At 42.7% G+C, this 14,606-nt stretch overlaps 1 protein-coding gene across 24 annotated transcripts in view; it reads left to right on the plus strand.

The window, feature by feature from the left end:
* Positions 1 to 14,606, plus strand: part of CLASP1 (cytoplasmic linker associated protein 1) — a 160,981-nt gene that overhangs the window by 57,440 nt on the left and 88,935 nt on the right. For 23 of the 24 annotated variants that reach the window (XM_035331628.1, XM_035331630.1, XM_035331633.1 and 20 more), the window contains 3 exons: positions 11,964 to 12,116; positions 12,967 to 13,040; positions 13,833 to 13,925. In XM_035331628.1, the coding sequence (XP_035187519.1) occupies positions 11,964 to 12,116; positions 12,967 to 13,040; positions 13,833 to 13,925 (320 nt within the window). The remainder of the gene's footprint in view (positions 1 to 11,963; positions 12,117 to 12,966; positions 13,041 to 13,832; positions 13,926 to 14,606) is intronic. The other variant, XM_035331631.1, reaches the window with a different exon arrangement.

Here is a 14,606-nt window from a genome sequence, read left to right on the forward strand (position 1 = left end):
CAGCTACTGCAGGCTGGCAGAGTAGTCTATGAAAAGGTGTCACTGCTAAGGAAAGATAAGTGATACATATATGTATTTCCAGCAGTTGTGCAAACAGCTAAGGCAGGTTCTGCAGTCAGTGTTCCTAGCTTTTGCATGGAAACCTCTTCATTTTTTACCGTCTCCAATTCCATTTAGGCCCATTTTTTGTTTGTGAAGTCTGTAATGGCTATGCGCAGGGTAAGAGGTTTAGCTGGGTTGTAATTCTTGCTGGTATTCTTTGTCTCTGGTAAATGTGAATGATCCTGCTTGGCTTAACCTTCTTTCTTTAGGGCTAAGTTAAATTATATTACCTTGCATTTGCTGCAGCTTAAGAGCAGCACAAGGGCTGTTTCTGTGGCTCAGATGGTGTCTTATAACTTGTTAAGCTGAAATGATTTGATTGTGAGTCTGAGTCCTGAGGCAAATTCATCCTTCGTTTTACACAACAGACTTTGGCCTTGTACCAGAGAAGATCTTTTGCCTGCTTGTAACAGTGCTTATTCATAGCTTCCACCACCTCTTACAAGCTCTGAACTTCAATCTAAAACAGGTGATTTATGGCAAAATTAGCCTGCCCATGGTCCTACCCAGTCCCTTTGTTTCACTTGTCTTGTGAGAAGGGTGGTCGTGGGGTTGCTCAAATGGTAGAGGGACCACAGAGGAGCTGGTAGAATTCAGGTCAGCTTCATAGAATTCAGGTCAGGCGAATCACCGCTATGATGGTCTGTCATCACACATTTTTCCAATTCAGATTTCCTAACTTCTTCTGACTCGTGATGCAGTAAGTAGCCTCGTATGAGGGAGACTGCCAATACACACACAACATGGGAGGCTACCAAAGAACTGAAAGGCCCAGTGGTGGCATCAAATTATTCAGTCCTGTTGGGGTCAACTTTGAGTTTGGGGCAGTTGCACAACAGGCTTAGGTTTTACTTAAAGCACAGAGACCTGAGAGTGATTGAAAAAGGGCACTGAGTCATGGGGAGAAAGCGAATAGTGCCATAGGTGGGGGCCAAGTAAGAGTGAGTGATGCAGGATTATGTTAATTGCACTGATTAGGACACAGGGACTTGCATTTCTTAACTGCTCTTTTTCTCTTAAAAGAAAGGGAGGAGGATTTTCGTGCTTATCTCTTCTATAAATCAAGTCAGGATAACAGTAATTCTTTTCAACTCTACTTTGCATTATTTATATTGTAAGCTGTTTGGGAAAGATGCTTTTTTCTTCTTTGTAGCATATGAGTCTCCTGCTTGCTCAGGGTTTCACAGTGCCTCTGAAATATGAATATCAATTTAGCAGTCTGAAGTCATTAATGACAAAGGGAAGGAAATCTCAACAATGTCTCGACTCCCCCTTTGTATTTCCTCACCCCCTGAATATGAGGTACCTACCTAATGCTGATGATTTTGTATGAGGGAGGAACATAGAGGGAAGGTGCTTAGATCTGTCTTAGGTTTTAAAGGAATTAGGGGGAGCAAACAAGCTTTGGGAAAACAGAAGCTATGCGTACTGTTAATATTTTATAAGCTCTGGCATATTTTTGGCTCTGGAGCCTTTTTCCCAATGACTTCTTTCCTTAAGGCAATGGTTTACTTAAGATGCAGCTTTGAAGGGGTGGGTGAAGAAGGCCCAAGAAATTGGTGTCTAGATTGGGAGCTTTACAATTTTTGATCAGGAATTCAAACTATGCTAATATTGGAAGCCATATTAAATACATATTTTTTCTTTCAGGTTCTGTTATCAAACTAAATGGAAACCATATACTTTGAAGCGTGCATCAGATAGACCATGCTTTTGCTAAAACCTCTCCATGCTTATTTGAAATCATAGAAGGAAATCTGACGTGTTGGTGTCTAAAAACCAGTCAGGTTGAATTCTGTGTTCACTTGCATTCCTCTGCCATTTGGTCAAGTTGTGATCTTTTTGGATGACCTGGAGTCATGTGGTTCTGGGTGTGTTTTTTTTTTGCCTGTTTCAAGTATGTGTTAAAAAATTGAGAGAACCTCATCCATATGATACAGAAAGAAATTTGTGCGAAGTATTATTAGAAATAAAAAACTAAAATAAGGCAGATTTAGTTTAGGTATTAGGAAGAAATTATTTTCTACAGCGAGACACTGGCACAGGCTGCCCACAGAAGCTGTGGCTGCCCTAGCCCTGGCAGTGCCCAAGGCCAGGCTGGATGCGGCTTTGGGCAGCCTGGGCTGGTGGGAGGTGTCCCTGCCCCTGGCAGGGGGTTGGAACCAGGTGGGCTTTAAAATGTCCCTTCCAACCCAAGTCATTCTGTGATTGAAAGGCCTTAGTAACATCTAAAAGTTACCAAACAAGTGTTCTTCACTAAAAGTAAAAAGAAATGACGTATTGCTCTGAGGCTGGGTGTTTTTATCTTCCAACTGGTACTTAGAGTCCAAAATGTTTTCATAATCTGTTACCTACTAGTTTCTATTTTTAAAAGAATAACATTTTTCGAGGTTACTGTTGAATTCACTGATCATCTTGATTCTGGTTTCTCTATAATACTCCTGGGAAATGTAAAATGTTAATTATTCAGTTGCTCATTTTTTTTTTTTTTTAATTCAGTGTATCAAAAGAGAGGAAACAAAGGTGGCTTGACTTGTGGCAAACCGTTCTCCACAGCAGAATCCCCAGGTTCCCCGTCCCATTCCCTTGCCAACAGTTGCAGCGTGATGCTGCAGAGAGCATACAGACAACTCTAACTTAATAGCAGTTGTCCAGGAGCTCCTGCTGCTATTGCCAGTTACACTTTCCATCAGCAGAAGTGTCTCAAACCTCTGGTAACTGCTTGTAGATCTAGAGTATATGCTTGGTAATAAAATCCAACTTTTGAGTTATTTTTAAATAAAACAAAATTCATCTGTTCCCTTTAGTGTTTGCATGTATGCCTTCACAGGCTGTAGTAATATCTTTCTTTAAAAAGATGAAATGTTTCTTCATGATAGAAATTCCTGGTCATCATTCTGATCATACCTGCTGTAGTTGATAATCCTTCTCAAGATGCATGTAGGGTGTGGAATCGCTGCCCATTGCTCCCTGTTATTCCTTCTGTGACAACCACCTGTGGTTTTAGTCTAATCTCATGGTTATTGGCCCACTGAGCATTTTTACAGTATTTTAAATGGTTAACTAATTAAAGTCTATTAATTATGCATCAGGCCAGGCATTCTGGGTGGAAATCACTGATGTGGAATGTGCATAACACCATATAATTTCTGCAGCTGTAGTATCTGTGTTCTTGCATTAGCCGTTAACCAGGCAGATGAACGCCTTGGGGCAGGAGCCTTGGCTCTTGTTTTCTGTGGCTCCATGAGACTGGTCTGATGGCCTTGCTTTTCTCCTTGTTCGTCCGTAACTGCACACGTTGCATTTATTGGCTTGGGGGGGGGGGTCTGCTTGGAAAGGTTTGGATGCCCCCAGCTTCTTGTAGGATGAAACAAAGGTCTTGGACTAGGCCAGACCTACATCTTCCCCAGGGCTCTCCAGCACACCGTACTGGCTTAGCTTCACAGACCCAGCTATCCTGAGACCTGTTGCAAAAGGAAACAAGGCTATGGGCTGTCATTTTTATCTCTTTGGAGGTATTTTTAGGAAGCATACAGCTGTAGCGTTTCTGCCTTTCTCCTACCCCAGTGTGCTCTGGGAAACTTGAGGCAATAAGATGCTTACAGCCTTTTTGTAACAGTGTTTTGTCCTAAAAACGTCAGGATGCTCTTCCCTTCCTAACACAGCCCTGTGTATTAGTTGTCACCACTTCACAACTCAATGTGCCGCGTTACAGAAAATGAACAGCCCTTCAGGAAGCAATATGCGAGAGCAAGATAAAATGCAATTTCCTTTTGTTGACAGCGATGCGTGGTACAGAGCAGCCAGCACCTAGGTGAGCTACACTTAGGGATAATTACTGGGGTGGGTGAGAGATTTGCGCAGGAAATGCCATTTGGGGCGTGCAGGCTGGAGAAGGAGATGCCTTTTGGGATGATGTCATGGCAGCAGATGGTGCTGATCGCTGGAAACCCGAACCGCGCTCTGCTCTGTGGGGCTGGCGGCACCTGAGCAGTCTGCGCAGCTCTCCTGGCCTGCCTGGGTGAAAAGCAGCTGTCCATTTAAAGGCTTCAGATTCCCAGCATGCCTCTAAATTCACTTAATTTGAAGAAGATATAGACAGTTGAGGTAAAACAAAACCACCTATTGATTCCCCAGGTATCCACTTTTTCACGTGGGTTTTGGCAAATAAAGCCGAGCCCTGGCCAGCAGATGTCTCCCTGGGAGCTCAGTTTAGCATGGCCTTCAGTAGCTGCATAGCACTGCTGGGTACCAACCCCGGGAAACACAGAAAACTCAGTTCCAAGTGGGGCTGAGCTTCCAGTAACCCGTCAACAACTGAATTAAAACTTTAGTATTTTACGATGTGATTTCCACTTTCACTGAGCCACTTGCAAATATCCTGACTGAATACGCCTAAACCAGTTTTAAAGATTGTATTGGGAAAATAAGCAAATATTGGGAACACTGCTCTCAGTAGGAGGGAGAAAAAGTAGTTTGGGAAAAAGGTATGTTTTGGAATGGAGCTTAATCCAGATTCTGGCAATGCCCTAAGGTTTTAAACCTTTTTCAGCCTTGCTTTTCAGCCTGAGCTGCGCTGCCACGCGTGCCTGCGGAGGTGCTGCCTGAAGGAGCTCCTCTGCTTCTGCAGATAGAATTTTTGCTGTCAAGTGAACAAAAGGCAGAATAACTCAGTTCCTTTTTTAAAACTATTTGCCTAAATAAACTTTGCTAAGGATGAGGAGAAACCTTACCATTGGCAGTGTGCAGCACAGAGGATTAATACTAGTTAAATGGCAAGCTTTGTGCTTTGCCTGCTGTTCAAAAATCAAGCAACATTTTCCTGCAGCTATGCTAGACCTGCAGCAAGGCAATTAATTCTTGCATTTCTGGAAAAAGGTATTTCCTGACTCTGAAAGATCCCATTGGTCCATCCTGTAGATAGCTTTTCTCATTGATTGCTATCTCCGGGGCTCAGGTTATGTGACCCATTTTATGTTTTTATCTGTGAAGATTAAGCCAGCAAGACTGCTGTGAGGAGGCGTAGGGTCTTTGCTTGCAGCTACCGCCGCCAAATTTTTGCTGTGCACAATTGAAAGGGTGTTTTCTGGGGTCTAGAACAACAAAAAGGGGCACAACCCACAGGTGAAGGCAACAGGGAGAGCTGCAGCAGTGAAACCAGTGACACCACGTTGCTGAGCGTGTGATGGACTGAAATAATTGGTGTGAGTGTGGAAGGCTGCGGTCAGAGATAGTCCTGTCTTTGTACAGGCAGCTGGGCCATGAACTGCAGGCTCGTGCTCCGAGAGGCCGAACAGCACGCCTTGGGTGGCAGGGAGGCTAGGGGTGCTGTAGGAAAAGGCTGCTTTTGCCCGTTAAACCCAAACTGTATGCAAACGCGTGGGCTTTTGGGGTGGGTGATTTTTTTGCAAGGTGTGTGTTGTGGATTTCCTGATGTAATTGAGGTCTGCTGGAAAGCTGTGTGTGGCTGGTCGGAAAGGGCACTGTGAGAGTATTGCATTTCCAAGGATGGCTCTGGGGAAAACAAATCTTTTTCTCTTTGGCTTTTTGCCTTGCGTGTATGTCTGTTTCGATTTTTTTTTTAATCCATGTGGAGCAAAGTCTGCCTCTGTGCAGCCTCTAGCATATGTTTGTGATTCTTGTTTCGTTGTTTGTATGAACTGTACTAAAATAACCAGTGGAACCGATGAACAGAAGTTTCTGAGGAGTGCTTTGGCTGCTGTATTCTTAGTTGTGTTAATACACGTGCCATTAGGAAGTGCGCGGTGTGGGTTGTTAGCATGAAGACAAAATATTGTGAACTTAGGGCTTTAAAAGTCATATTTTGAAGAAAAACAATTCATAAATGTTAAATCCTTTTTATTTGTCTCTAGCTTTCAAGTCTTTAAGGCTCTTGTTTTCAACCATCCCTACTGTTATCACAGATAAAACTTGCATTGGAACCGTCTGATTCCAGGATTGGAAATAATAAAATCCCTCAGAAAAGTGATTTGAATCATTCATGAGTAGCATGATTTCGGATTGGTCTTCTACCAGAAGATTTTGTCTGATTTGTCAGGCTAGTACTTGAGAACAGATTTCCATTTTGCAGGGGCTATTTCTTAGCCTCTATGGTAGAAGTTAGCATTCACTTTCTGTATGTAGGCTGTCTGCCTAGTCTGTTGGATGCTGTTGTGTCAGGGTCTGTGTACATTCAGTTAACTTTATGATACTGGAATTGGTTTAAAAAATGTGGGATTCCTGCCTACCAAAAATGTGACTTATTACTGCTGCTACTGCCAGATTGCTTTCCTGCTTAGAGGGATGGCAGAAAACAATATGCTGCGAGACTGCAGTGGCTGCGTGCCGATAGACTGAGCAGGAGGTACATCAAAACAATTGCCTGCCTATAAATATGATCTATTTGGAGCAGAAAACAATTGAAAGTATTACTGCTTTCAGGAATATTATTACCTTTTGTGGTGGCAGTTGAAGACCTGTTAGGTTACGAGCATCATCATTAGCTCATAATTAGACAGAATGAGGCAGCAGTTAAAACGATGAATCTCATTTCCTAGCTAAGAAAGGAAAGCTGAGACGCTTGGATTAAAGCCAAGGATTATTAAAATAAAAAGCAAGTATTCATCCATTTACCTGGCATGCTGTGACTCCGTGCTGATGTTCTTGGATTGGCCCTGAGCACCACCTTATCTCTGCTTGATCATGGTCTCGGTGTTAATATATTTATTATGGTCATAAAATATTGTCTTTATTTACTCTGTAGGAACCTTTATTAAGAAGAACAACTCTCCCACACAGTTCTATTCTAGTTTGCAAAGGGCAATATATAAGAAATAAGCAAAGAAAGCCAAAGTGATGGTGATACACACACAGGTGTCTGAGGGTATCTGCCTGAAAACCATGGACTAAGTGCAGGTGGGGTCACATCTGCCAAAAGGAGGAGAAAGGAGGGGCTGGAGAAGCTTACTGCATGGCCTTTGGCATCGGTGGCTGTGCATGCTGTGTGTCCTGTGCCTCTAAAGAGGCCCCGTGGCTCTCCAGGGAGCTGGGCTTTGCCTGCCAAGAGGGGCTGAGCACCGGACTGTGGTGTGCTGAAACTTCTTCCAGCTTCAGCCTTGTGGCGCGTGCTCCTGGTGTCAGACCTGTGCAGGGGCTTCCCCTGGTACTGCCCAGCCTCACCTGCCCCTGGGGGCAGGACTGGTGAGGGATGTGCAGGCGGTTTGGTTTGCTCATACGTGAGCAAAAATCTCCTAATGGGTTTCGCTGCAGGTGCCAGGGAGCCAAGTGGTTTTGCACAACCACCTCACAGCTGTCTTGGAGGGAGGGATTTACAAGAGAAAATGTCTGGATTTATTTCTGTAGCTCTTTAAGTTTTTGCATATGGTTTTAAAATACTTTCTAGTAGAGATCCCCGATTTCCTTTGGGATGACATAATTAGGTTGTTGGCTGTAAGGATTGAAAGCCAGGTGGAAAAATGTAGAGTAAGCAGTGCTGCTGAAGATTCTGCTTCTTTTTTCTCAGTGCTTCACCCCATTTAGGTATCAAGCTAGAGATTTTGAGTGCTTAAATTTAAACAAGTAGATGAAGGGGTGGAGGGAGGCTGTGTGCTGGGAAGGGAAGTTCGTGCAAGTTGCCTGCTGCTTGCAACTGCACCAGCTTGGACGTGGGGTACGTGATGAATGGGCACAGGGCGGCTAGAGCAGACCAAGTAAGACCAAGTACCTTGCAGAGATGGGCCCCAAGGCCATAGCAGGGCGTCTGCGATGGGAGCAGACATGACTGTCAGCTGTTTTCCCCATCTCTAGTCAGCACAGTTAGCACTCATCTCTAAAGCTACAGGTAAATAACTAGATTTCAGTCTGGCATCATAACGTTTTTAAAAGCCAGAAAGCATCTCACTTCATCAGAGAGGAAATCTGAGCCCCAATTACTTTGCTTTAAAAGGTCCCAGGCTGATAGTTCAGGCAGGGAAAATGCCCGTCCTTATTCGCTGTGGTCCCTGAGCAGCCGGCACAGCCTCCTCTCCCTCTTTTACACCTTGGCCAGACGTGAAGGGGTTACGTTTTGAAATGAATAATGACTAAATTTATTCGTCATGGACAAATGATGACAGCTGTTGAGATGCTCCTGTTAGCGCTTCCCAGGGGATAAAGTCAGGCTGGCTCCCAGCACCAGCCAGCCCAGCCAGGCAGAGGCAGCTCCCCTGCAGCCGGATTGTTTGTCCCGGCTTCCCCTCGCGAGCAGGGAATTTCCTTCCTAGAAGTGCCCTGAAGTTTCCTGGGCTGAGATGGGTGTTCCCGAGAATCCTGCTGAGCTGCTGGAGAGGACTGAAGCCATAGCTGTTTGAATCCATGTGCGAAGACAGCATGCCTAATGAATCCGAGGGGCAATGATTGATTATGCTCTGGGCTGAAAGCCGCGGCTCTCTGAGAAGCACCGTTACGTCTGGGCACGCTATGGAAAATATGAAGGAATGTTGAGGAAGCTTATTTGCAGAAGGATATGTACTTGTAAGCTATTCTTTTCTTATTAAATAATGGAAAGGGATTGAAAATTTTAAAGCAAACTGTGTTCTCTGCTTCCCTAAGACAGCAGAATGGTGAGCAGACAAAGGCCTCTTTTCCAGGGGCATGTCTCGGATGGAGAGCACCATGTCCCTTATAAATGAGCACGGGGGTGTGCGTGGGAGAATATCCGTGGTTATTTAATGGTACAGCGTCGTACCGATTCTGCTTTGGTGCACCTCTGCTGGAGTGATGAGTTACACCCATGCTGAATTTGGTACCTCGTGATTTGTAGACGGACTGCAAAAAATATGATGCTAGTTCAACTGATTGTTGTGATCACTGGTTGATGGATGGGGGGGAAAGGCTTTTTGAAGATAACGGGCAGTAGCTTATTTTTCTCTTATTTTCTGAACTCCTGTGCTAAGGTTTCTTTCTGTTCTTTGTTTCTCTTTCTGTCCTGCACACGTGCTGCTGAAAGACTTGGTGTGCAGTTCTGAATGTCTCTGTTATTCTACACTGCTCAGATCAGAAAATGATTTTTGGTTATTGAAGGAATATTAGATAACTGTTTTTTATTTTTTTACAGGCTTAATGAAGATGTGATTGTAACCTAAACATCCCCAAACCTGTGGGCTATTGTTTTTTTTTTTGTGTGTGTGTGTGTGTGTTGTTTTAGTTAATACTCAGAAGCCTGTTTTACACTGATTTTAATTTCTAAAATGCTACCGAAGTGCAATTGTTTTAATATGTTTTTCTGAATTTGTATGTTATATAAAAGAGCAAACCACACCCTTTTGGAGGGATGAGCTTTTAAAAATGCAGACACAAGAGGGAAGGAGTTAAATACGAGTGTCTAGGTAGCCTGTAATGTAACTGCTGGAGGATTCTGTTACCAGATGCAAGTGATTTTGAAGTAATAAACTATGTTTTGAGTATGACTGACATGCTCTTGGCTGGTAATATATATGATAAATAGTCATTTGTTTAGTATCTAAATATAGGCATTTGAAATAAATGTAACTGGGGCAAATTTTGTCTGGAAGATCTTGTATTCAAGGTCTGTGCAAGTTTATCTGCATCATTAAACCCCTTCCTACCTTCCTAGAGGCTTCAGAGTTTACACATTTTAAAGTCTTATTTTGATCTGCCATAACCTTCTGTGCAATTCTGAGCAAATGATGTTTTTGAAATAATTGCTGTTTGAACTAGGCTGTATCTTTGAGGCAGGGGGGGAACGTTTTCAATAACTTCTTGTAGTAGAATACAATGGGTAAGACACCTTGTAACCTGTAGGTAGTAATTCCTGTGATGACTGCACAAAATGACAAAAAACAAACAAACAAGTGTTTGATTTGTTTTTAAATTCCATCCGGTCACCTTTTTGGATATTTTCTATTAGAGAAACATTATTAATAAATCACACTGGAAAAGTACATTACTGAGTACTAACCATACAGTCAAGCAACTTGTTAAGCATCAGATCAGGCTAAACCATTCCCTGCAGTGAACTTTTGCTTAATTTAATTAAAACACATTTTCCAGCCCTTTAATCATTCTCATGGCTCTTCCCTGAGCTCTTATCAAGCCCTGTATCTTGTTTTGAGTGATGCACATCAGAACAGAAGGTTATCAGTGTCGATGGGGAGGTAGCACGTTCTGCATGGCTGCTTTAGGGTACTGTGACAGATCCCCCATCCTGAACGTGGCTGTTCTTCACCTTAGCTGTATGACCTGACGCTTCTTTATAAAGTTCGTGTGCTCACTTTTTGCCTGAACAGTAGTTGAAGTACCTGCTACCCCTGCTTTCCTTCAGAAGTTATTGTTTTGCTAGCCCTTTTCCATACACCCAGATGGTTTGCATGCGAACAGTAATGGAACACGTCCTTGGGCACCTTTCTGACCATGCTGGGTGCTGTCCGCCTGCCACCTCAGTGCTGTGACTGGAGTACGGCATCACGTGGGTGTGCAGCTCACAAATGGGGGTTTTGGGTTTTTAGACGATCCTTTACAGGTCTTCTGTGTCCAGCTGTTATGAGCCATTTGGGGGAGGGAAAGCAAAGGCTAAGGTCAATACAAGCCATTCCATGATTCTTTCTTTTTACCTCCCCTAGAATGTCTTACTGTTATCAATTTATTTTCTTACTTTCAGAGCGCTCAATGTGTATTGAATTTCACTCGTTAGCGTCTAACTAGGAGCCAGTATTTGTTACTTGATACTCCCAGGTGCTTTCCTGAACAGGGATGGATTTAAAGCACCTGCTTGTGTCGTTTGCTGAGTGATATTTCACTGGGGAAATATTCCTGAAACAGCAGAGAGTGGGGGCATACCTTGGATTATTGGGTAGAGATGGGCATGCACCAGGTCTCGTCTTGAATGAAGTGTTAGTGTGGAGAAGCGAAGTCATGGGGACTGTGTATGTGTGTCTAGCCTCGATAAAATATACGCACCATCTACATCAGCTGTCCAAATGTTTTGTCACCCTTCGACCTAAGGCCAGTTTTCAAAGTGGATTAACTAATCTGTGTAAAACTGCAGTATAAGCGTTCTTCTGGAATTGAAGTGACCTTCACCGAGAATCAAAGTAGCTGTAACTCATTTCAAGTTAATATATGTTTGTGTCTGGAAGTAGGGCCTGCAGTTCTCTTTAGATGTTTACAAAGGATTCACTAAGCTTCAATTAACCCAATACTTTTATTTGTTTATTTATTTAAGGTAACTTTTGCTGTTGCCTTGTAGACAAACTCTGCTGATAGTTTAAAAAGTTAATGTGGGGTTGTAGCTCTGGGTTGGGTTTGTGATTAATGGTCCCAAAGAGAAAAATCTGTGGCTTAACAACAGCGTAGGTGTCGCCGTGTGATCTTGCCTGGGTTAGTCTGTTGTTTATTCTTCATCTCGTGCAGGCAGTTAGGATGGTGTGAAGGAGCAGCCAGCTCTTTCTGGTCTTTTCTATACTTGGATTTGCTTGTGTTCTTGGTTTTACTGCAGCCCATGGGGAAATAGCTCTTGGAAGCAAAAACATCAGATATAGACTGTAGACACCCTTAGTATTAGCCGTGGCTACTCTTTTAGTTGTAGATCTGTGGTTTATTCTTTCTATCTGGACACATGCATTACAGGGTTATAATGCAGTGGCTGCAGTAGTGTAGGAGAGGGCTCGGTGCCTGGCAGTCATTCCTGAATAACCAGGGCTCTAGCATGAAGAAGCTGCCAAGTTGGGAACTGGCAGAACAGACCTGACTCAGGTGTCAGTAGGCCATGTAATGTGTTTGCCATCATGTGGGCATGCTCCTCGTGAAGTCTCTTTGCTTCATCAGACTTAAGGTTAACTATGCTTTTTTTTTTTTTTTGGCAGATAAAAATTTTGATGATGAAGACTCTGTGGATGGGAACAGACCTTCCTCAGCTAGCTCCTCTACGTCCTCAAAGGCCCCTGCAAACTCACGTAGGGTTGGGATGGGGACTACCCGCAGACTTGGGTCTGCGCCTCTGGGATCCAAGTCCTCAAGTAAGCTGATAGCATATATGAATACACCTTTATGCAAAGTATACGTAGTCTTCATGTTTCAACTTATTTCATGGACTTTCGGGCCGTGTTAAGTCTCAGATTGGCCCTGGGGATCCAGTAACAGATTATCCCCATGTGAGACGGTTACATGTGTGTTTGTTGAAATGCCACAATCACTGAGGGGCAAACAGCCCCCACCCACATCTCTAGAATGTGTGTTGTTGCATGTGTGAAAGGTTGAAACTGTGCAGTTGTGCACTGAGGGCTTTGAGTAAATCATGTCAGTGATGCAGAGTGTGAATTTTTGGGCATTGCTCATAGCGAATGTGAGAAAGAAAAGGGAGCAATAATTCTGAATGTGAGCAATAATTGTCAACGTCATTACAAAACATCCAGAGAAACAGATGAAGTTCCCTGGGTCCCAGTCTCTAATCCGATTAATATTCCAGTGTCTATTTATCTTCGTTATCATTTGTCTATTTGTGTACCTGTCAGGAGATCTGCACCTTCATCTATTATAGATAGGATTAAATCCTTTAAAATAAAATCTCCCATGTAATTAAAGCAAATATTCCCTTTCATCTTTCAGAATGTCCCCTCTAACTGTTGAGTGACTACTGTAATGACTTCCCTAATGTGCCCTCTGTGCCTAGGAGTTAAAGGATGCTATGCATGTGCAGTCTGTAACTGGCATTGAATTTCCTTGCATGTTTTCATTACACTTGCAGCACTGGGAGGCTGTGTGGGTAGTGAACTTTCTCCTGATTAGGTGCCTTGCTAGATAGCTAGTGGTTTCTTAATTGATTCTCTTGTTGATAAGATTGAAAAGGCTTTTTTGTATGCATGTCAGCAGCCAAAGAGGGAGCAGGTGCTGTGGATGAAGAAGACTTCATTAAGGCATTTGAAGATGTCCCAACAGTTCAGGTAAGTAGAACTGTCTGCTAAAGTACATAACACAAAACAGCAGCAGATGGATGTAGGATCTAATCACTGACAAATTGAGCTTCACTTGAATGCTGGCAAATCTTAAGGTGAAGGTAAGTTGAAAGTTGTAGGGAGGCGACTTTGAAGTGGTAGTAGCTGCCAGTAGTTTGTGTGAATTGCTTAGAAGTGGAGGGAAAGGGGTAGGAGGATTGCGGTGAGGATGCTGAGCTGGAACTGGATGTGCGTGTTGAATAGCGCCGTCTGGTTGAACAAAAACTTAAGTCAGCAAAAGCCTCCCTACATTTCGTCTGTGCCGTATGCAAACTGAAAAGAATAAAGGTGATTTGTACTTCCAGAATCACTGTTGTGAGTGCTATGACAAGATAGCACATTTTTGCTGGTAGATTTACCTGGGTAGCTGAAATGTGTGTCCCCTCTCCTTCACCAGAATTTACCTGCTGGGACAACTGAGCACAGCTTGAGTTATGCATTAGACTTTAACTTTTCTTACTGACTTTTGTTCTTTTGCTAGACACTACAGGAATGCCACTTAAAATTGCAAAACTATAGTAGAATAATAGAAGATGATCCTTTGATCATCATATGGTCATGTAATAAATTTTGACTGCAGAAAGCATGTCAATTCTTTTCATTATGCAAAGCTAGTTAGCATGTCCAAGGCTAGCAGTTGAGTATTGGGGGGGCAGAGGACAAAAAAATGTAGATGGGAAATGATCTTATTTTCTGGAGTAAATCTCATGTTATGCTGCTACTCTGTATTTAAATTTACAGATTTATTCTAGCCGGGATCTTGAGGAATCCATAAACAAAATAAGAGAGATACTATCAGATGACAAGCATGACTGGGAGCAAAGAGTATCTGCTGTGAGTAGTGATCTTTGATATGAACTCTACTAATACAAGGTTTTCTTGCACTGAACTTACCCCATGAAGAGGATACTGGGGAAATCTCAGAGTAAGGCTAAAATGCATTTTAAGTGGTGAACATCTGTTATGTTTCCCCAAGCTTGGGGGAAATGTTTCCTCATGAGACTGAATTTAAACCACATCTGTGGAGGAAATTGCTATTTTTGATATAAAAAGAATCTGGACAGACAACATCAGGTTGAACTGGAAGTCATGCAGGAATTCCAGATGTAAAGCTAGAAATTTACTAGCAGTTGCTGAAATCAAAATGTCAGAAGTAGGATTCACAATCTCTTAAAACTTCTTGATGAGGCAGAATGTCATTTTGCCTAGAGAGAACTTATTTATATTTTTGCAAAAATATAAATACAAAACAATTCAGAAAATTTACACATTTCAAAATTTGAATAAAAGACTATGACCGTGGGAAATGTAGTAGTGTGAAATCAGGCATTATAAGCATGGCAAGATTCAGTCTTATATTCTGACATGAGCTGTGTTCCATAGTATAAATATTATACACAGTAGACTTTCATCACTGGTATAGCAATTTTGACATGTCTGTCAAATTATATAGTACAGATCTGAGTGTCAAATTGTGCTGATTCAGTGTACTTCATTTTTCTTTGCTCTAATGAG

The sequence above is a fragment of the Oxyura jamaicensis genome, chromosome 7 (genome assembly GCF_011077185.1).
Source record: "Oxyura jamaicensis isolate SHBP4307 breed ruddy duck chromosome 7, BPBGC_Ojam_1.0, whole genome shotgun sequence".
Lineage (NCBI taxonomy): Eukaryota > Metazoa > Chordata > Aves > Anseriformes > Anatidae > Oxyura > Oxyura jamaicensis.